At 36.7% G+C, this 25,016-nt stretch overlaps 1 protein-coding gene across 1 annotated transcript in view; it reads right to left on the bottom strand.

Moving 5' to 3' along the window:
* SRBD1 (S1 RNA binding domain 1) overlaps positions 1 to 25,016 on the bottom strand; it is a 157,662-nt gene that overhangs the window by 74,220 nt on the left and 58,426 nt on the right. The window contains exons 15-16 of the mRNA XM_080685582.1: positions 5,588 to 5,679; positions 1,618 to 1,700 (exon numbers count right to left, since the gene is read on the bottom strand). Coding sequence (XP_080541708.1) covers positions 1,618 to 1,700; positions 5,588 to 5,679 — 175 coding nt within the window. The remainder of the gene's footprint in view (positions 1 to 1,617; positions 1,701 to 5,587; positions 5,680 to 25,016) is intronic.

The raw sequence follows: 25,016 nt of genomic DNA, 5'->3' as shown, positions 1-25,016 counted from the left end.
TTGTCCAAGCCGCCATCACTCTCACATGGGCTATGTAAATAGCCTCGAAACTGGTCCTATTGCTTTTCCTCTTCCCCTCTAAATCATTCTCCTCAGAGTAGCCAGAGTCAATGTTTAAAAAAACAAATCAGATCGTGGCATTCCCCTGCTAAACACTTCCATTACTTCTCACTACTGTTGGAATGAGGTCCAAACTTTTTCAGATTAAATGTTGTCTCTGAATACAAAGCTGGAGACTAGGCCTCTGCTATTTACTTAAAGACTTCCTTGATGCTAGTAGTGTATTAGCCTGCCTGGCTTCTGTAAGTGTGACTCTTTTCTTTGTCCCACCACCTTGCTGATTTATTTTGAACAACTATAATTTCTCTCAACTACAATGTCTATATCATAAAAGTTCTACAGCTCTTTAGATACTAGGTATTTGTATCTGTAGCTACAAATCAGACCCTTCGGTAACTATGCTTCCCAAATGAACAAGTCCAGGTAAAGGTCTGGATGCCTTTGCATCTAACTTGCTATCAATGTATGACAGGTCACTGCAGGCTTTGCCAGTGTGGTCCTGGGCAGAAATCCTAACTAGGACACAGCTTCTTCTTCTGTCAAGTGAGGGGTAGGGTCAGATGATTCCTAAGGTTTCTTCCATTTCTAGTGGTCACAGATTCCATGACCTAATCGAATATTTCCTTAAGAAAGTTCAGTACTGCCAGAACGGTATGGCTCAGTGGTTGACTGTTGACCTATGAACCAGGAGGTCATGGTCTGATTCCTGGTCAGGGCACATGCCTATGATGTGGGCCCAATAAGGTGTGTGCAGGAGGCAGCCAATCGATGATTCTCTCTCATCACAGATGTTTCTTACTCTCCCTCCCTCTCTCTGAAATTAATAAAAATATTTTTTTAAGTGCAGTGCCTATCATTCAAATTCCATGAAAATCATACAGAAGGTAATATTCTACTTCCTATGTAAAAGGGACTTTCATCAAAGGAAAAATAATTCAACTCAAGGTTTCCAGAGACAACTATGGATTCACTCTGCCAAAATTTAGTGCTGTCTTCAAGTACCCAATGTTTATAACCTCAAGAACTAAAAATACAACAAGAAGCACTATTTCTACTACACAGTAACAGCTGAAAGCTTTTATCTCATACTGGGCAATGACCAAAAATTAACTACCAGGTATAATAATCAAACAGAAAAGGAAAACAGAGGGGAAAAAGTCACAGTAGGTACCAAAGGCTTCTTCCTGAAGGATCAATAAAGATGAATAGTTCATACTGGTTTAGACAAACAGATATCCCCCATGTTCCATAACTCCTCCAATTCTATAATTAATGTTAAAAGCAGAGGCTCTCCAGATTAAGCTACTGGTCAGATCTAAGGTTTGAACAGCCTTTAAATCTGACTACACTCAATTCTAAGTCTGAATCAGAACCATAAACACCAGAAAAAAATTTCTTCCTTCCCTACTAACTTAAAACTCCTATCTATCTTCCCACAAACTTCTAGCCTTTGAAAACTGGAATCTATTCCCACTGACACTTAGTTACTATGCCAAGTTTGAGTACTGCTCTTTGTATTGATGGATTTCATAAATTAAATGATCCATGTTGCTTTACCTGATACATTCCAACTCCAATGTGTTTTGGCTCAATTTTCACCAGCTCAGCTAATGGATCTTGTACACGCCTTGCTATGGAAACTGAAAAAAAAAAAAACACAACAAAACCCACAAAGAATCAGAATACAAGTATGTTAATGTAAAAAGAGTATCCAGATAATCACTTAAGTTAGTTCCCCATGATGCAAGTACTTAATTCCATCCCCTCTCAAACAGACCAACAATTTCACACAAAAGAATGAATATAAAATTTCAGGATTTATTACGCTACCAGGACCCCGAGGCATTTCTGAGCAGAAATAAGAGGGTTATACATTAAAAAAAAAAAAAAAAAAAACAAATACAACACATAGTTGCTACATTTACACAATTACCTGTTCATTCTTTAAAGATAAATACAAAAGAATAGAGTACCTCACACTTTAAAGAACAAGTAGATATTTGTTTTACTTTTAAACAATCTTGTATTATTATAAACATGGTAGACATTTGTATGGCAAATATGCTTATTAGGACTAGATCCTGATAATGATGAGTAAATGATGAGATCATATCTTGCAACCAGAGACCAAGTCAGTTGGCTAGTGAGAACACTTGTATTGCCTTGAACATGACTGCTAGATTACCCGTCACACACACTCCTAATCACATCTTTCTCAACCATCAGAATTCATGTTCAAGAGACTTGGAGTTAACTTCAAACATTCCTTTGCTTGTGTCATTTTACTTGGGCATCATTTATTGCCTTTTTTAAAACCAAATGCTAACAAATTTTTATATCAAATTTAGCTTTTAAGATAGATTTTGCTAGAGAAAAGAAATTTAATGTGAATCTTAAGGATACTTCTAAAGGCATATCTTTTTTTTCCCAAGTAGCATTGTTACATTGAGCCTTACGTATGAAAAGCTTTTATGTTATAAGCACGTGAAAACTAGTCAGTGTCACATACTCATATAGAAGGTTAAATTCTTAAGTGAAAACATTAAGGCCATCAATGGAAATCCCTTGCTTGTTTTCATGTTAAACTGTTCCAAGTCTGGCAAAGGAAGTCACCTATTACAAGTGATTACCAGATTCTCCTGTCACTGATTTGTACATCTCATCAGAGATAAAATCTACTGTGAACATCAAGTTCACTGCATTTGTGTACAAGTATTTGTTGAGTACCTGTTTTCAATTTTTTGCGTATATACCTAGTAATGGAATTGCTGAGTTACATGGTATTCCATATGTTTAACTTGGTCTAATTGCTTTTTGAACAGACTTTTAATCAATCCTCTATTTGACACCCACTCTGCCCTCCCAAAATACTTCTAAAGGTGCTTGTTACATTTCCTGAACCTATGGAGTTTCCATGATCTATTACAGATTAGTTCTGTTTTCCACAATGCTGTCTTAGTATTCCACTTTCTCAAGTTGGCTAGATCACTTACTACTCAGACATCTGCTTTCCAGCTTCAAAACTAATGTTGCTGTTATCTCCTCTCCATTCTCTTTGTCCTAGTGAGTTTATGTCTTCATTCTATCAAGTTACTATCATTTTAATGAGATTTTAGAATCATCTATCTACAATTCTATCCATCTGATTTAAATGCCTCTCAAGTACATTACATTTATTATGGGGGAATATAAGCACATATAAAGATAACTTCTGTTTTCAATAAGCTGATAAACTGGTTAAGAAGATGTAGTAATAATATGAAGGTCATTTGCTTACATATGTTTAACACTTGTATGAATGTTGAAGTTCTGTTATATTCTGATATAGCAAAGTTATGGAGAGTTGAAAGGTAAAACCCATAGCCACAGGTAGGTTAGGTCTCAAATGAAGTATGAAGTCATCCCTGGCACTAATCACTACAAAAGAGACAAGAACTGAAGTGTGTGGGCCCTAGAAAACCCAGAGTGAAGACTCGCAGCTTCTGTCAGTATTTGCCTGGAGGACCAGACTCTGAAGACTAAAAATATATATTTTCTGAGTTGATATGGATCAAACACAGTCATTGCCATATGGACAGAAGCTGAGACAGAGAAGGAAGGCATATCTACAGTGAATTACAAACTGAAGGCACAGCTAGATTTTGAAATCAGAGTAATTAGGATCAGATACCAATTCCCTTTTTTTACTTCCTATTTTCACAGAGTTGTGCTGCACTGTAGCAATTCTGTTTCACCTATAATAGTATGATAGTTATGTACCTATGTGGGCCAGTGGTGAAAAGGAAACAGTACCCTTAGCAGTGGGAGGTCTGAGGGACTCCCAACTCCTCTAGACAATATTTTTTTCCAATACCCTATAATAATATTACATTTCAGTGCTAACTTGGGGAGTTCTGAATCTTATTTTTTATAAAGAAAAGTATCCTTCTGTTATAGAAGTATACAAATATTATGTGCACATTTATAGGCTATGTGGCCTCTTTAAGCCCTTTCAGCCTTGGTTTCCTCATCTATAAAGTGGGAATAATAAAACTCTCAGAGGACAACTGTGAGAATTAAATAATACTGGTAATGCATTTAATACAATGTTTCACATATATTGTTTTAAAAAGATTAATATTAGCAGCCCCCACTATGATTACAGTAGGTCCCTGGGTTACGTCGGAGATCTGTTCCTACAGCGCGACATAATGTGATTTTTGCCACAAGTCGGAACCCACCTACATGAGCACCTACGTCACTCACATGGAGCACATACACAGCAGTAAGGAAGTGAAACAGTAAAAAAATTTTAAAAGAAAGATAACAATTCCTGACCTTTACTTGTGGTAAATAAAAAACCAACAAACATAGAGCACCTATGTACTCATGTCGAAATGACGGAACTTTTTTTCTTTATAAATAAATGGGACATAGCAACGTAACCACGAAATGACATTAAGTACATACGTCGAGTCCGACTTAACCCACGTAACCCGAGGACTGCCTGTACTATTATCTAATCCCCTTTATTATTACTATTACTGCTATTGCTATTATTATTATTACAAGGAAAGTACCAAAACAATATGTGGCAAGAAAGCAGAAACCATGCTGAGCTAGTGTGATAAGGAAAAGGTTCCTAGAAGAGGCAAGATTTTGAGCTGGAATCTGAGTTTGAGAAGATCATTTTAGACGGGAACTGTGCCCTGGAATGAACAAGTGAAGGGAAACTACCAGCTCTTCTAGATGTAAGAAAGAAGTTTATAGCTTTAAATTAATGCAAAAAATGCCAAGTGCATATCTCCAGGTGTAGATTTCAAGAACAGCCAATGAAATTTGAAGAGCATATTTAAGGAGAAAAATTCAATAGCCCTGACCAGTGTGGCTCAGTTGAGCGTTGTCCCATGCACAGAAAAGTTGCTAGTTAGATGCCCGGTCAGAGTGTGTGCGGGAGGCAACCGATCAATGTCTCTCTCTCACAATGATGTTTTTCTCTCTCCCTCTCCCTTCCTCTCTCTAATATCAATAAAAAATCCATTTCTAATAAAGTATCTTAATTTCTTCACACATAAGATTTTAACTATTCCACATCACAGAAATCAAAGCAAGACAAAAGAAACTGGTTATCTGACAAATATTCAGTAATAAATTGAAAGCCTGTGCATGTTCATACACTTGACTGTAAATATTTTTATGTTTATATATTACTTTTGCCAACAAAAAGCCATAATAAGTAATATTTTTTCTAATAAGAAAGCTAAGAGTATCTTATTACTTTTACGAACACTAACATTTAATTTTATTAGAGATGTTTTGAGCTGATTTTTCAGTATACTCTAGAATACTATGCAGAGTTCTTTAGAAAAAGTAATTTTCCTCCTTTTCCATAATTATAATTATTATTCGAACCACTTTCTAACATGCCTGCCTATTCTTATGAATATATATTCTAAATTTTCTTGGATATTTAAATATTTTGCTCTCTACAAATACAAATCCAAAATGTCAAAATCACATGCGTTTGTGATGGTGCACAGCTTCTTACCTGCACTTCTCAAATTAGGGTCCAGTCCTGGCATCTCTTTGTTAGCTTCAGGGCTGACACTATAGATTGATGCTCCTGCTTCACTGACAATACTAAGAAAGAAAGGGGGAATATCATTTTCCAAACTTTTTGTCCGGTCAAAGAAAATAAATGACACTAGGTAAGAAAATAGTTGTAGGGCAAAGTGCTCTCTTTATATGTCAATAATATCTATAACGCTTAATTTTTCATTAACATAAAGTGGTTAAGCAATGTTTGTTCTCTTCATATAGGAAATACACAGATTTTAATCCATAATGAAGTCATTCAGTCGATTTCTGTCAGTAGTAATGAGATAGGTTATAGATGAACACAAAAGATACTCCTCCATGATGCAACTAAGTGTATTTCAGAATATACTTAGCTTCTCTTGTGTTTACTATAATCCACTGTTGACTGACATTTACAACTACCATCTGAATCAATCATTCTAGAACATGTTGGGAAGCACATGAACATGTGTGGATATGTGCATATGTGAATAAGCACAAAAACCACTGCCATAAACATTGCCATTGTCATTACCTGGTTATCATTAACCACTGCAATGTAAAAAGCAAAATGATCAGATAGGTATTACCCCACTTCTTTTCAGTAAATCATCTTTTTGGAAAACTTGAAACATTTCACTTCATGCAGATGTTAAACTATTTCATTCCATCATTTATTTAATCAAAGCATCACACATATTATCTTCTTTCTTTTTTGGCTCCAAAAAATACTTTTCAAACCACAATGGCAACACTGTCTTACAGATGACATTTGATTGGTTGACTCTTGTACGGTTTATCAAACATTTTAAAAATCAGAGTTCTTCTTTACAACATTTTATGCAAAGAAACCTCAACTAGCTAAAGTATTCACAGCTATAGCTCTCTACCATGAGACAGGCCATCTAGGTGTGAAGATTCAAAAGCAGAAACACTTTAGTGCTTAAGATTCTTAGGAACCTCCTCTTTCTCTGCTCATCAATATTCACTTCAATTCTGAGACAAGTTTAGTGGATAACTTTTAATGTGTTGCCCCCCTGTAACAATTCAACACTGATAAGAAAATGTGAAAAGGTTAGTTTGCTATCCCCTGCCTTTAAAGAATATATATACATACATATACATATATATGTATATATATATTATATACATGTATATATATATATATAATTATATATATATATATATATATATATATATATATATATTTTTTTTTTTAATTTCAGAGAGGAAGGGAGAGGGAGAGAGACAGAAACAATGATGAGAGAGAATCATCGATTGGCTGCCTCCACACACACCCTCACCGGGGACCAAGCCTGCAACTTGGGCACTTACCTCCGACTGGAATCAAACCCGGGACCCTTCAGTCCACAGGCCGACACTCTATCCATTGAGCCAAACCAGTCAGGGCTAAAGAACTTTTGACTGAACTTTGACAACTACAAGCCACCGAGATGCAAGATTATTGTGGGGAAGGAGATTTATTAATTAATTAAATTTTTGCAACCAAGATCAACTATCCTAAATTTAATAGGAAAAATGAACATCAGCAATTGAAAAGCAAGGCGGCTCACCCTGTTCCTCACCAACACCAACATCATCATATGCTAAGAGGTAACCGAGCATGCAACATACACAAAGCACAAAACCAAGCACTTTACAGACATTATCTCATTTGATCCTTCGAGGGAATTTTTTTCCCCACAGATAAGTAATGTGTCAAACATCATACAGCTGGTAAGCAACTGAGCTGGATTTGAAGCCTAACCTGCTTGATTCCCCAAGTCTGAGCTCTTAAACCAGCACAATTAACTTCTTCTTTTTTAATTTAAATTCTTTAATGTATTACATAAGTCTCCTTTTCCCCCCAGTCACCTCTCCCCAGCCAACCCCCAGCACATGCCCTCACCCCCCCTCCCTCGTCTATGTCCATTGGTAATACTCATATGCATGCATACAAGTCCGTTGGTTGATCTCTTACCCCCTCACCCCATGCTTCCCTCATAGGTTGGACAGTCTATTCGATGCTTCTATGACTCTGTTTCTATTTTTGGTCATCAGTTTATATTGTCCATTATATTCTACAAATGAGTGAGATCATGTGATATTTATCTTTCTCTGACTGGCTTATTTCCTTTAGCATAAAGTAACTTCTGATTAGCTTCACAACTTCACATTAAAATGAAAACCTACATTTTTGTGCTAAATAACAAATGTCACATTGTCTTAAGAACCATGTTCTTAACAGATCCAGAAGAACTCGTTTCTCTATTTTGTCGCCTTCACTTTTGATCAAAAGGTAAAGTCAGTTTGTTTTTTATATATCTAAGGAAGAATCCAAAGCATAAAGACATTCGAGTATGTTCTACAATTTCTGAGACTGACTTTAAAATTAAAAGTGATTTTTCTCCAATATAAGATTTAGATTGTGCTTATCTTCTACTATATAATGATGGAGGAGATGTAATGTCAAATAAAGCTTGAAGTAAAGAAAATTCTTAGTGTGGCATAATGTGATACTAAAATGAACATACTTGAGGGCATGTATGGGAGTGGGGGGGGGCAATGGTAAGATATGTACACATATAATACCTTAATAAAAAAAAAAAAGGATACAAAAACGACAAAAAAATAAAATAAAATCAACATACTAGCAGTGGTTTTTCAGTTTCATTGTAGCAGCATTTCCTAACCTGGGGCCCTTGTACTTCTGGACAGAGAGGTCAAATTAATCAGAACTGTATGCAAAACATTTGTGCTTATGCATTTGTTTTCTAGAAAAGGGGGTTATAGTTTTTATTAATTACTTAAAGAAATCTATACTACCAAAAAAGTTTAAGAACCACCATAGGATAAGAATATTCAATCACTAGCCATGGAAAATTTGGTGTCAAACACAAATTAACAGTCTAACAAAGTTTTTCTTTAAAAAAAAAAAAAAGAGAGAGAGAGAGTATTCATCAAGTGCAAGTTGAACCTATTATTGAGGAAAAAAATTTTTTTTTTTTTATTTCACTGCGAATTTATTTTCTGTCCTTGCCAGAAGCCTCCAAAATTACCACTATTAAAACAAAGGGAACTTAAATAAAAAATAAAAATTCCAATTAACTGTGGCCTTCAGCAGTTGGGTACCTGAGAATTTGCTGGGTGATTCACTGTCTCTTGGAAGTTATAATTCTCAGTAGACTAAGGGAAACTGTTGTGAAGAAAAACACTCAGATAATAAATATTCCTTCAAATACCATACTGCCAGCTCTCTTAAACAGAGGAATACAAAACAGATGTGACACACTGCACCCAAAGATTTTAGATTAACATTAATATTAAATCAATACAAAATGCAGTAAATTTCATATGCTTTAGTTATTAGATAGCATGGATCCAATAAACAATTTAGAACTAAGCACAGATCAGAATGCTTCAATAATCTAAATGAACAGAAAAACCTCAACACTGATTACTTCAATATAAAACATGTAACGATCTAAGAAGTATATGTGGCAAGAATTAAATGAAACAAATCAAGCTGGGAGTGGCGATGATTTCTTCCAGGAGAAGCTGCTAAGAACAAAAGTTACAATATCTCCTCCCTTCCTTTTTTCATTCCTATTTAGAGTTCAAAGACAGACACTCTGTAGAAAGTATACTAGATTTTAGAAGCCACTTTCTGTTTATTGGGAAACTTTTTGAAAATTATTCCAATTACCTCTAATTTCTGAGGAAAGCAAAAATAAACTTTGTAAAACAATCAGATATCTAATTATTTAATAAGGTTTATATTTCACAAAACAAATTTCTCTCTGTTGTAAACAAATTAGGTTCATAATCTTAGCAATTTGATTATTTTGCATATTGTGCCATAAAGCAGACAAGATTGAGCAGAATTTATTCGATGGAGGGGATCTGCCTGATACAGTTGCAACTGAACTAAGGTTTTGAGATTAGTATTACAGTACACCGAAGCCCCTTCAAATTATTGGTTCAGGCAAATATCTAAATAGACACATATGATATTGCAAACTTTAAATATATGAAGGTGTATTTCAGAAGCTATGATTGGACTTCATTTTACCAGACCTATATATTAATGTGCTAACTCTCTTGAATTGGAACTAACTTTCTAGATTTTTATATTTTAAAAAAAAACAAAAAGCACACACACTCATACAAAAAAGCAGGTAAAATGCCCACAATATAGATGCATTTACTTTTAAATTAAAATTTTTTTTACAAAAACTGTAAGTTAACAATACTAATTTTTGTTATCTTAAGTAAAATTCAATGTTACATAAATCTGTCCATGTATCAATATATTTTTTTTAAAGAAGCATACGTTTAAACTACAAAATTAGTATCTCCACAGCTCTAAGTCTCTTCTACCAAGACAGATATTATGTTGATGTATCTTTTAAAACCAGGTTTGCAAGTAGTTTTCTTACAGTAACTATTCATTCTGACAGTAAGAGAATGGCAATTTCTTTTAGCAAATTGAGATGGGGAATTCTTTTCAGGAGACAGGAAAACTAGCTGTTCGGTCTTTTTAAGTTATTGGGCTAATAGTTTTCACATTCATTTACAAGGTTTCATGAAGCCTCTGTGTGAGTCTCCTCCAGGCCCTTTCCCCACTCCCCAAATAGTAAAAGAGCTTTTGTTGTTGTTTTTTTATTATTTTAGAATAAATTACATGCTTCCTTATGTTAATAGGAGAATTTAATTCAAAAGTAATCCACTTAAGTAAAACACAGCTATTTGGTAAGATATAAAAAAACACTGATGTGTTTTTAATTCTTCACAAAGTATACTAAAATTCCTTAAGCTTTATCAATATCTAGCTCTTTTCTTCCTTCTTTCCACAAAATATATATATACTAAATAATTACTAAATGCATAGATCATTTCACTAAAGTTTTAAAAATTATTTATCTAAAAAAGCCATTTTTCCAAGTTTTCACACTGAGAAACATTCATATGAAGAGAAGGTTAAATGACCTACGTTTCTCAATAAGTAATAGAAAGTGCTAAAAAAAGTCAACAAACACAGATCTAAATTCTTTGCTCTGCATATGAGATAATGTATTCTGAAGTATGAAAGAATAGCTGTTTGTATCTTAGGAACAAGAGACGAGGCCAAAAACCAAACCACATAAAGAAAGGGTCTAAGATTTAATGTTTAGTAATGCTTATTGTTTTTCTTCGCTATGAAAATAGCAAAGCAATTTTAAAGTCCTTTATTTAGTGACAAATTATCACTTCAGGGAATCTCGAATAAGCATTACTTAGTCACTAAAAACGAAGGTAATCTGTGGATGAAGAGGATGCAGGGAAACAAACAAAACCGTATACTGTTAAAGATGTTTAAACTGTAGAACTCTTTTGGATGGTAATTTGAAAATATGGACCAAAAGTCACAAAAATATGCATTCTTTATGAACAAGCTATTATATTTTTAAGAATATATATGAGAGAAATTTTAAAATAACAAAACATTTGAAGCACTATTCATCATAGCACAGCTCTGACTGAAAGAATCTAAAAACAAAATGCCTATCTTTAAAGGTTCATTAAATGGAAAACTATATTGTCATTAAAAATTGTTACAAAACATTAAAACATTTTGTATTGTAACAAAAAATTATTGTTACAAAAAATTAGTTTCAAAACTAAGTCCAACTTTGATATTTTAAAAATATAGACATATACAAAAGAAAAAATAGTTTATGTAACATAATGTTAATAGAACTTAAGCCAGTCCTTTAACTGCATTTTTATTTAAATTCTTTTTCAATAACCATGTAATTGTAATTACATGCTTCCTTATGTTAACATAATTTATTTATAAACAGAAAAAGTTTAAAATTTAAGTTTAAGATGACAATTGTTAATGGGTCAGGAAATACGATACCACATATGACCAACATTTTTTTCTTTTAAAGTTATTAAAGTTATTTTGAACTTAAATGTGGGTAAATATATCAATTATTGTTAATAATTTTCAAACATGGCTTCTCGGAGATCTCAAACAATAACGTTTTATGATATTGTTATAACATAAAAGAAAGGTGATTAAGCAGGAAAGTCAAGAGAAGTTCTCAATTTGTACACACAGGTCACATAAGAAGCAAATACATGATGAAAAATCTTACCAGACAGTACATATCATGTATTCTAAAGTTTTACTTAGTCCCTGGCCCCCAAGTTATCCTTCATGACCATCAAGGCATAACCAGTTCACCATTCATAACAAAAAGATGTGAGGTGCCAAAACCAGTTTGGCTCAGTGGATAGAGCATCAGCCTGCGGACTGAGGGGTCCCGGGTTCGATTCCGGTCAAGGGCATGTACCTTGGTTGCGGGCACATCCCCAGTGGGAGGTGTGCAGGAGGCAGCTGACCGATGTTTCTCTCTCATCGATGTTTCTAGCTCTCTATCCCTCTCCCTTCCTCTCTGTAAAATATCAATAAAATATATTTAAAAAAAAAAAGATGTGAGGTGATACAGTAGTGTACCAGAAAAGCAGTGTGTGTAAAAAACGCTAAAAATATGGTGAAACAGAAAGAGAGAGAAAAGTACAACACATCATGATCTCAATGGCACAGAAGGAGTTTACCTTGAGATATGTAACACCAGCACCATCTGGTGGAAGACCACTTAGAAGCAATTCTCCAACTACCACAGTTTAAACAAAAAATTCTAGGCTATCTTTCAAAAGATGAGCATTTTCCAAAGAGAACAAGTCTACCAATACTACAATAATTACACGCAGGATCCATAACAAGCCTGGAAGAACTTAGCATTCCTACCAAACACAGGGTGAGTGTATACCCCTATGGACATCCTAGCACATCTTCTACACAAGGCAGTATTTCAACAGCACAGAATTCCCTTGGCTACTTTTCCCTTCACCGCCTCATACCTCATCAGATGAAAATAATATTTCCAGCCACAAAGAAAACTAAAAAGGACAGACACAAATTCACAACTACCGAGCAGAACTTTAATTTGGAGTTCAGGTTCCTCAAAGCACCTGCTACCTACCTACCTATCCTTCTGTGCCATAAACACAATAGTATCCAATGTAAGAATCTGATTCTGCTAATTAGCATCACAGATTTATGTTCAATGATGCTGATCTGCTTTAATGTACCCACAATGTATCAAAACATTACACTTTTAATGCTGTCCATAGAAATGACAAAATCACTGGTACCTTCTAATGCCATCGTAGGGGAAAGCAAATCAAACTGAAGAACAAAGAAGACACAGAACTTACTTATATCTATTTGTAGGTTGAATCCCTCCAATGGGGTAGAAGCAATTTCTGACAAAGAATGGAACCAGCAGAAATTGTCAGTCTCTACCACCCTCCATAGTTAGCATCCCTTTTATTTTTTTCCCCCTTACCTTCACCTTCTTCTGCTTTCCTTTATTTCTTTTTCCACAATGAGGTTGTTGTATTACACAATACCACCAATACCACCAAGGGAACTCAAGGAAAAGTCACTGGAGCAACCACAAGGCCTGGTGCCTACATGGTGTTAGACTAAGCAAAAGGACAAGGCCCCACTGACTCCAGGACAAGAAAAGCAGGCTTAAGGGAGGAACACTCACTAACTGGGCAAGAGGTGGTGTTTACAACTATACTGTAAACATGCCACGCTCACTACTAACAAGACACAAAAACTAAGAGCAGGGAACAAATACTAATCTAATTTTGTAATTAAAACGGTCCTTTGGTCAACATTTTGAAATGTATTGATTTAAAGAACATGATGCCAACCCACCTGCCATACCCTCCCCCACACACACATCAAAAAATGTTTCTCCTTATTCTTTTTTTTTAATATAGCAATTGTTCATATAGGCTTTTTAAAAATTTATTTTATTATTACATTTTTAATCCTCACCCAAGGACATTTTTCCATTGATTTTTAGAGAGAGCGGAAGGAAAAGAGAAAGAAACATTGATCTGAGGGAGACACATCGATTGGCTGCCTCTTGCACACACCCCGACCAGGGACCAGGCTGGGGAGCAGCCTGCAACCAAGGTACATGCCCTTGACTGGAATCGAACCCAGGACCCTTCAGTCTGCAGGCCCACGCCCTATCCACTGAGGCTAGGGCTGTTTCTCCTGATTCTTGAGGTGAACTCCAAAATTGTCAAATTGTTATGTGCTCAATTTGTATTTACTCATATAACAACAGATTGTGCTCATTTCTTCTTTATTTTAATTAAAACTTTTTTAAATTAAAAAGCAATCTATGGTGGATAGTCATGTCCCAGGCTGGGTATCTACCCTGACAAAGATCAACTTAACTGAGCCTATTGTCTTTTTGCATCTATGATCCATTTATTTTTTTTCAAGTGAAATTTTATTCAAATATAAATCAAGAGTTGTACATAGAGAACTGTAAAGTTTTCTTACGAAGAGAAAAGTTTGTTTCATTTCCTCTTTTCTACCAAACTTTGATTTTCACTTTTTTTTTCTTTTTAGCTTAAATACATCTATGGGGTTTACCCACTAATAAACAGTACCGTTGATAACCTCAGGGGACTCTACTTCCCCATCCCCACCCAACTCTACTTTTCTCTGAGGTGAACTTACACCTCTGCAGAAGTCATCACCCCACAGTGAAGGGAGACACACTTTAATACATTCACCAACCAGCAGCCTCCTGTTTGGGTCTCTAGCCCTTTTCTGGAACAGCCTTAAACTTCAGAATTTCTTTGGGCCATCCAGATCAGGCTGGGGAGGGGAGAGGGACAGCCCTGAACGTACATGCCATGCATTAGAAGACCACTCTAATCAACCCCTTTTCTAATCGTGATTTTAAAAGTACACTGAACAGATGAAGGAGAGGCTGAGTTGTTCAGTTCAGAGGCTGAGTTGTTCAGCCGGCTGCTTCATTTACTTTGTTATCTACAGTTGGATCTTTACTTTTTGGGATCACTACACATTTCTGACTCTGCTATATTACACTGTGTAAATATTTAGAAGAAATAATTCCTTTCAAGGATTTAAACTTCCACTGTCGTTATGGCAAATGAACCTGTTTATGCTATGTTCGTTAAGTAACAGCAAGCCTACAAAAATCCAGGAATTTACTAACATATGTGGTACACAAACATCACAATCGTGAAGCTTCTCGTGGGGACACAGCAAGAACATGAAAGGCCAGTTTATTTTTACTCCCACTGCCCTGTAATTTTCTTTAACTCTACAACAACAGCCCTTAATTCAAACCTTCCCTATAGCTACAGGAATAGAGTCAACTAAATGTACATAAACTGTACCCAAAACTACTCATGTCTCTATTTAACTTTCCTTGACTCAGAGCAGTGGTCCTCAATCTTGATCCTGCGTCAGAACCTGCTGGAGGCTGTTGAAACACAGATTGCTGGGCCCACCCCCATAGTTTCTGGTTCAGTGGGACAGAGAATTTGCATTTCTAACAAGTTCTCTGGTGATGCTGATGCTGCTGGTCCTAGGACCACCAGTTTAAGGTTTTGTTGAGGCACGACTTACATTTTATAAAAGTCACCCATCTTAAATGTGTAATTCAACGATCTATACTAATAAAAGGGTAATATGCTAATTAGGACAGGCGTCTTCCTAAAGTCCATCCAGACAAAGCCACAGCAGCTGCGAGGCCCGGGGCTCAGGCAGCCATGGGCCTGGCAGGCGGCAGTGGCAACAGAGGCAGGGTGATGGAGGCGGTGCCTTCCCCTGATCAGCCCGGTCGCCTCCCACAGAGGAGGCCAGACTGCGGCTTAGGCCCGCTGGGAAGCAGGTCTAAGCTGTCAGTAGGCCATCCTCTGAGGGCTCCCGGACTGTGAGAGGGGGCAGCCCAGGCTGAGGGACACCCTTCCCCCCTGCCTCCCCCCCCCCCCCCGTGCATGAATTTTCATGCACCAGGCCTCTAGTTTTTAATAAGCATTGTACAACCATGCCCCAAATCCAATTTCAGAACATTTTTGTCCCCAAAAGATCCTTTTATGCCCATTTGCAGCCCTCATTCCTCTGCCAGCCCCAGGAATCCACTAATCTACTTTCTGTCTCTATATATTTACCTTTCACCTTACATTTCATATAAATGCGCTCATAAAATGTGTGGTCTTTTCTGTCCAGCCTCTTCACTTATCATAATGTTTTTAAGATTCATACGCATTGTTAGAATCAACACTTCATTTCTACTGCCAAATAGTATTCCACTGTTCTGGACATACCACATTTTGCTTAGCCATTCTGAGGGACTTTTGGGCTGGTTCCAATTTTCTAGTATTACGAATAATGCTGCTAAAATATTAATTTATAAGTCTTTATGTGGACATATGTTCCATTTCTCTTGGACAGATTCCCAGGAGTGGAAATGCATCATTGTAAATTTATGTTTAATTTTTTTAAGAAACTGTGTAGGGACAATGAATGAGGGTCCCAGTTTGTTCATTTTCTTGATAATACTTGTCGCTGACTGTCTTTTTTACAATAGCCATTTTAGTACTTATGAAATGGTATTTATTTGTAGCTTAATTTACGTTTCTTTAATCACTGATGATGCTGAGCATAACCACAATATATTAGTTGGCCTTTTCTAATCTTTAGTGAAATATCTACTCAAATCTTTTGCCCATTTTTAATTGGCTTGTCTCCTTGTTACTGACTTATAAGTATTCTTTATGTATTCTAAATACAAGTCCTTTATCAGATACAAGATTTAGAAATACTTTCTCCCAATCTTTGGCTTGCACTTGCATTCTCTTAATGTTCTTTTTTTTTTTTTAATATATTTTACTGATTTTTTACAGAGGGGAAGGGAGAGGAAGAGAGAGTCAGAAACATCGATGAGAGAGAAACATCAATCAGCTGCCTCCTGCACAACCCCTACTGGGGATGTGCCTGCAACCAAGGTACATGCCCTTGACCGGAATCAAACCTGGGACCCTTGAGTCTGCAGCCGACACTCTATCCACTGAGCCAAACCGGTTAGGGCTCTTAATGGTCTTTTGGAACACAAAATTTTAAATTTTAATGAAGTCTTAGACTATACTTTGAGAACCATTGCTGCAAAGCCTCAAAAATTAAAAAAAAAAAAAAAAAGCAACAACAAATTAAACCCTGGAAAAATGTAAAAGCTTAGTGGTTTCCATCTGCATAAACAATATGTAAATGTCACTCACAGTATCTGCTTTTCTGTTTTGTTTTGCTTTAACAAAGCCTATCATAACTATCATCCTAAACATATTCACCCTTTTTAGGAAGAACAGAGAACTTGTAATAAACTGGCTTTAATACATTATGGAATGAACAACTTCAGCTGCAAATGGACCTAAGGTGGGAACATGGGGTGGCCTACTGGCACTACAAAACATGGGCTACTGAGCTAGTGTTTTCAGAATCATTGACACCATGCTTAAAGAATAAGAAAGATGTCAACCTTACAAATTAAAGGGAACAAAGATAAATGTTACACAGTGGTAGAGATTATAGAAAAGAGCATACTACCAGAGAGTTACATTTGACTTATTTTGATATTTTTATCTAATTTTCTTCTTCTTCTTCATCTCAGGACCTTTTAAAATAAGTCATATACCAATACAACCCTTTCTTTGAAAATTCAATGTACCTTGAGTTAAGAGGAATCAAAGTTGGCAGCTAACATTCAAGTCTTGTATGAGGCCATATTTGCAAATGCATAAAACATACTTTAAGAATATACAGGATATGTTTGATTCAGGTAGAAGCAATATTAAGATTATTCATTTCCAAGGTGAAACCCAAAATACTACATGTTTACTCCTTGAGGATTATTGATATCAAAAAGGCAAATCATAAGATAAAGAAACTGATATAAATACTATTTCTATAACCATGACCACAGACATGTTCGGTGACTCTGGAAAAACTATAACAATAGGATAGTTAAAAGATGAAGAAAATCTATTTAAATGTTCAACAAAAATCCTTCTTTATATAATTCAAGTTGACCTAGGACCCAAACAAGCTTTGTTTACTTAAGAACTACCAGGATTCCACTGTAAAATGCTTTCAAATATTTATGTTCCAATTCATATATTCTGTTGATAACATACAAGCCATTAGTCCTCATTATTTTCAAATTGCTGGAGATACACAGGGTGTCCCCAAAAAATGTATACACATTTTAACAGCTGATAAGTTTAAAATGAAATGTATTTTAATAAACCTTTATAATTATTCAAAGTGTGTATATACATTTCTTGGGACAGCCTATATTTTATATTTCTACTAGTCTTCATAAATTGCACTACAAGGAAAAACTAGTTGGCCAATACTCATTCTCCCTTTCCCTCTGAGCCACATGAAGTCACTTAAGAAGAAGCTGTCCAAAGAGATGCCAGAAGAGAGGATATACACTGAGTGGCCAGATTATTATGATCTCTGAACACATAATAATCTGGCCACTCAGTGTATATACTATATAATAAAAGGCTAATATGCAAATTGTCCCCTCGACCAGGAGTTCGACCAGCAGGCAGGCCGGCCAATCGCCCGTGTCCCCTCCCCCTGGCCAGGCTGGCTGGACCCCACTCATGCACGCATTCATGCACCGGGCCTCTAATACACACACACTGAGTGGCCAGATTATTATGCAATCAGAGATCATAATAATCTGGCAACTCAATGTAGTTTCATATGTGATCCAGTCTCTCAACACAGTCTGGCTCCCAATAAAGTAACTTACAGGGAATCTCATCTAACCTCTTTACATTTTTTGCAATTCAAAATAACTAGTCACTGGAACATCACTCCCAAATTATACCACATTAGGCTATTACCATCTCTGTGATGTTACTGAACTTGAGACTGAAGATAAAAATCATGATATGTGAAACAGAGGAAAGAGTTTTTGCAAAAGCATACAATCATTATAATTATTCTGAAAGACTGAAAGGAAAGAATAAGCAAAAAATATTAATTTTTAGGCCTTCTTTTAAACCAGAGTTCAAGTCCCTTCCTTAATCAACTACATACAGTTACCGGGGGGAACGCCCTCATTAGGTGACCATTTTTCTGCCCTTTATTTACAAATCAGTCCTCTGGTCCTAGAACACTAAGATGACTCAGTGGAAAAAAGGAAAGCAGCAGCAAGAACCTCACACAGGAGGTCTTACTCCTCACCACTTAAGATCTGACTGTCATCAGTGTGTGCCTCTGCATGGCAATACGATCATAATGTCCATCCTCAAAAACCTGCAATTTCTTTGTGAGATTCTTAATAACATTGAGGAGTAAGAAGAACTACCCCCAAACCTTCACCATTTATCCAGTGAAATGCAAAAAGATAATCACTAAAACGTTTGCTTATACAAACAGCAAGTTACTATCACACCAAATGGGGATCAAGGAGATTAATACATCCCAATCTTCTGTATAAAGCCTGTGTGGCCTTCTCAAAACTCAGGACTGTACCACTTCGGCGATTCATCCATCTATGAACAAGTGCCCTCAGCCTAATCCTGAGGAAGGGAAGAATAATCAGTTAAATCTGTCTTCAGCTTGTCCAAAAATCTTGACATTTTCCAGCAAGTAAAGGTTCCAAATGGCAGGTGTCAGAATGCCTTAGCCTCACAAGTGGTGCTGGGAGGCAGGAAAAACAGCAGCAGCATGTGGCCACGTCAGAGCCACACGGGAGCTGCTTAGAGAGCACATTCTGAAAAGAGCAAACCTCAAACTTGCTTAAATCAATCTCATGCCAGATGCCACTATCAGAACAAAGCTGTGATGCCAAAGATTAGCTGCCCAGAAAAACATTCAACTGAAGGCTTTCACAAAAGGAAAAGAGCTGAGTGTAATGGCACCTGTCTATTAACATGCTCAAACTAGCTCCTTCGATGCAGAGAATAAAGTGGCCAGACAATGCTTTACTTCATCTTGAAAGTGGGTATTATTTTCTCAAAGTCATTTTCAGGTATTCTAAAGGAAATTATATCAATCTCCTGCATTTGCCTAATACTTAGAGCTTTATGAAAGTGCTTTACAATCTGCTAAATCAAACTACCTTCCTATAAGAGAGTCAGGGTCATACGTACCCTCTTCATTTTATCTGTGGGGTAAGAGAGAACCAGAGTTAAATGAAATTAGACTGAGATCATCTGAAACCAAGAATATTCAAAACACAAACAAAAACTTGGCCTCTGGACTGGTAGGTCAGACTTCTTTCTATTTAGATACCTACCCTCTGCTCACTCCTCTCCTTCCAATCATCTTTTCAGAGTTTCCCAATAATAAGAAAGCCTCGGAGCCTTTGAAAGTTTATGAAGGTCAATCAATAAGCATTTTTGTTCCAGAGGTTACATAGCATCATGGTCTACTTTTTTCTCCTCAGATCTGAGTCCAAGAAACACTAACGATTTCTGAGGAATACTCAAAGCAGGAGATGCTGGAGAGGCATAAAATAAGTTATTTGTTAAGGAGCATTCGCTATCAAGTCATCTGATTAGATACATCAGAAACGACACACTCTCGAATTCGCTCAGATAAGCAGTGCATGATAAATGACATAACTCACCCATGGGAAAGAAAATTCAGTATCATTTATATTTTTATACTTTATTGGAACATACAAAGGGACCAGTGGGCCAAACATGAACACTTCAAAACACTGTATTTCCTCTCATATCTCAAAGGCAGAGCATACACACACAAAAAAAGATAGGACCTTGCTTAGATGCAAGTTAGTAGTATTTTAAAATAATATAATGTCAATGCAAAGACCTCTGAACCATCTAGAACAAGCATGTTCTAATTCTCTCCCAAATTGTTTTTTTCTCCTCTACAACACTTTTAGTCCCTATGGCTACCCCACTCAAATTTATTTATTTACCATACACTTATGCCTATTTTCACACTAAACCAATTCACTGGAGTCTACATTATCTTGTCTTGCCTTCCAAGCAACCAGCAAGTACTACTCTTCAACTCTGTGCAGTTGCTCAAGTAACTTCTCATCTTTGTATTTTCAAATCTTATTTTAAGGTCGACTAAAGTATACAGCATAGAAATTATAAAAGTAAATACTAAACAGACCCACATTCGACTAAGTACTCTCACGCAGCCTACATTCTGAAAATCAAATGTTTTAAATAAAATTAAATAAGTTAAAATAAATATTAAATAAAAGTAAAATTGTCTAAATTTATTTCTTGTTCACCGTTTAGTATGTAAGTTTCCATTTCCATAAAACAAGTTATTTTGATCAGATTAAAATTTTCCATGTCTACTTTTTTTGTTGTTAATCCTCACCCAAGGATATTGTTCCACTGATTTTTAGAAAGAGTAGAAGGGAGAGGGAGAGACAGAGAGAGAGAAACATCCATGTGAGAGAGTCACATTAATTGGTTGCCTCCTGACCAGAGCCAAGGTTGAGTCTGCAACCAAGGTACATGCCCTTGACCAAAATAGAACACAGGACCCTTCAGTCTGCAGGCCAACTGAGCCAAACCAGCTAAGGGCTGTCCACTGTCTTTTTTCTTACACATTTGCTAACTTCACTCCAGACTTTCCAGAATATGCTTTACCTACTTACAAATGGAGGAAATTGTGGGGGGGTTTTCATAAACATGGATAAAAACTATTCTGTGTTCAGGTCTACAGTATAATAAAGATGAGTGTTGCTGAAAACAAAGCGTGATGCTGATGTCAAAGAACATTCATTGCTCAAAATCATGCAAATGGTAAACAGATATATGAAATGGACAAGCTTTGCACAGCAACTGGATTTGGTATATATTTCAACTGAAATACAAGCAGAAGTAGGGTAAGCCAGACACAGATATCTCATCATTTCCAATGTCATTGTAAAGAGCCACCAGTTTCACTCCACAACAAAGTAAGAGTACAAACTAGGGCACCTAAATGTAAGTAGGCCAATGACACTCTGCAACAACCTCTTTGATGAAATCAAAGTACAAAAGACCATGCTTATTAAAGTCACTGAACATTCTGTGAAACCTAAAAATGAATCCACATGCAGTCAAATCTCCCTCTAGATCTCTCAAATCTTTTAACATCTCTTATGGCATCCCTGGCAATTTTAAATCTTGACGGTCAAATCTTATTTTTTGACAAATGTATTTTATATCAACAGTGCTTAATACTAAGACAAAATCATGGGTGTGTGTGCAGGCCAGGGTGGGGGGGAGACGGTGTAGATCCTAAGACTAACACATAAGTAAACATAACCTCCTGGTCTATTCTTACCTAAAAGTACTATAATGACATCTACCCATCCCTTCATTAAAAAGTTTCATGTCCCAAGTTCTTAAATTTTGCTCAGTAGATTCTTATGGTATTTTAAAAACACGATATATTAACAAAAGTTAGAAGGTTGTTCAGATATTCAGTCACAACATAACTTACAAGTATACTCCTGAAAATTAAAAACAAATATGAAAATAACACAGATTAGAAGAAAGCTAAAGCTGTGCTCTTGAGATTCCCTAAGGTAAGAAAGGAAAAGAAAGTTATAACTGTCACTTGTATGTACTTAACACCATGTGTAAAGAAAATCCGCGATATAATCTGATCCTGAAGAATTTAAACTACAGACTTCCTGATTCCCCAGTGCTGGCAATCACCTCCAGCAGGAACTTTGCACAATGACTGAAAGAAATTTTAGAATTATTTCATCTCCCCTTAGTTTGTTTTAAGTATGAAATCTCCATTCCAAGATAAATTTTAAATGACTTGATGTTGTTCTGAAAATATATTTTATATCAAAGAGCTCCAAGGAATTTTTCCTGTTAATTTCAAGTTTTCTAACTCAAACATAGGACAATTATAAGTAAGATTACAATCTCTAAAGTAATATTAATGTAGCACATCAACAAATGTGGAGTCATATTTCAACATCATTTTCATCTGAAAGTTAAAAAAAAAACAAAAAGATGTTAGAATACAAATCCAAGAGTAACTGACTTTTTTATCCTTGGAGGAAAATAGGGTAGTGGTATTTCTTCTTTATGAACAATTATAAACTGAATTGCTAAATGAAATAGATGATTTTATTAAAAATGGATATAACTATGATTTAAAGCATAAATCTTCAAGAAACAAATTATTTATGATCATGGGCATTCATACACAATAATATGAAAGATGTTAACCTTTTCCTCACATTTAAATGGGAGGGAGGAAAAAAAAGAAAGAAGAGAGAAGGGAAGCAAACAGATAATATTTTCAGGAGAGGGAGCAAGCGAGCACACACATACACATACATGACTGGCACATTCATTAAAGTAACTTTTTCATTAAAATATTTTTCACTAGCCCAGCCAGTGTGGCTCAGTGGATTCAGCATCGTTCCATGCATCAAGAGGTCACTGGTTTGATTCCCAGTTAGGGTATATGCCCGGCGGGTTTCCGGGCTCGATCCAGCAGGGGGCAGGCAAGAGGCAGCAATCCATGTCTCTCATCAATGTTTCTATCTTTCTTTCCCTCTCCCTACCTCTCTCTCACTAAAACCAATAAAAACATATTTTTAAAAATATATTTTTCACCAAAATATGTAGGATACAATCTAATAATGGCTTGCAGAAAAAGTAACAGAATGTAACCAATCAACCCTAAGCAATCTGCTTCTCCAAACCTTCTACCCACCCTAATCTCAGAGGGTAAAATAAATGTATTTCCCTCACCTGGAATAAATCACTACCATTATGAGCAAGTTTGAGAGTATCCATTTCTAATCTTATCTAGTGGTTAAAAAGCAAAACCTCACTTATTAGAAACACATACACACAAAAAGAAGACATTAAAAATCACTTTTCTTCTTCTTTCAACCTACTTCCCAGACTTAGAAACCAGTCAACCCGTCACCAGATATTTTACAAACACCCATTTCAGTTCCAATTTGGCCTTTTAAATATTCCCCTAAGTACTTGGTAAAACAAAGATTGATAAGATATTTTTTTTTCAGAAATAGATTAGCATACATGATATGTGTGTGTATATACTCTATCTTTGCTTCAAGCTTTAACTTCATTTAAAAATGTAAATTTTCCATTAGAGTTATACAATAGCACAAAAAAATAACTTGTATCTGAAATTAGTCTATTCCACCATTTTCAATTCCAGGGACAAACTTTTCAAGCAAATAATACTTCCAAGTTGGAAGACGTAGACTATAATATAATCTTATCTAATAAAGATGGAGTATGCTAATTGACCATCATGCCCTCACAAAGATGGTGGTGCCCACAGCCACAAGATGGCAGTGCCCAGTCCCCTCAGCCCCGCCAGGGCGGCAGGAGTGTGGCAAGGCCAGGCCCACCCCCAGGCGGGTCCGGCCGCTCCACGCACCTGCTTCCGGAGCACCCCAGTCTCGTCAGCCCCCCAGCAACCCAGGGCCGGCCAGACATCGGATGGCGGCTGCCCAGCCAATGCCTGAGGCGCAGACAAGCCTCTGATGTCGGCTGCCCAGCCGCCCAGGGCCGGCCCAAGGTGCAAGCAAGCCTCTGATGGCAGCTGCCCAGCTGCCCAGCCGACACCCGAGGCGCAGGCAAGCCTTGGATGACAGCTGCCCAGATGCCCAGGGCCGGCCCAAGACGCAGGCAAACCTCAGATGGCGGCTGCCCAGGCGCCCAGGGCTGGCCGAGGCTCAGGTAACCAGGGCTGGCCGAGGCTTGCGCTGCTGGCAGTGGCAGCAGCAGAGATGTGATGGGGGCGTCGCCTTCCCCTGGTTGCCGGGTCACCTCCCGACCCGGAAGGCTCCCAGACTATGAGAGGGGGCAGGCTGGGCTGAGGGACCCCCGCTCCAGTGCATGAATTTTCATGCACCGGGCCTCTACTTAACAAATAAGGAAACATAAAATTTACACATTTTACCTAAATCTATTGTCTTTACGGAAAGCTGTGTTTTTTTTTGTCACAAAGATTAGACATTACTGCATTAGCCCCTACACTGTAATATCTATGGAATAAAGTCTTTCAACTATATACAAGTATTTTAGGTAATGCTCCTATGAGAACAACTGCCAAGAAGCTTGAATTATCATGTTAAATGGATCCCAGGGTTTACAAAGCGCTGCAGATGTTCAAAAGCACTCCCGGTTCCAAGTATCACACTCAGAGCAGGAGACTTCACTTCAGGCGCATGTCTAAGTCATTTCCCTAAATTGTTTTTTGTCAAATTAAAATGTCAAAAATTATTCTATCAAATGCCGTCCCTAAGGAATCTACCTCAACCCAAAGAGCAGCAACCAATTAGTCAAGTTGGGCCTTGTAACGGGGAAATTTTTTCTTTTTCTATCGATATCTGAAATTAGCAGGGTCCAGAGAGAAAAGTTTCATCTCAGCAGTTAAAGTGCTACTGATAGCTATAATCACATGCAGGCTGCAATTCCTTTTGAAAGGCTTTTCAAAT

The sequence above is a fragment of the Plecotus auritus genome (assembly GCF_963455305.1).
Source record: "Plecotus auritus genome assembly, chromosome: 8".
Lineage (NCBI taxonomy): Eukaryota > Metazoa > Chordata > Mammalia > Chiroptera > Vespertilionidae > Plecotus > Plecotus auritus.
The sequence above is the reverse complement of the archived record's forward strand: the minus strand, read 5'-3'. Positions and strand labels throughout refer to the sequence as shown.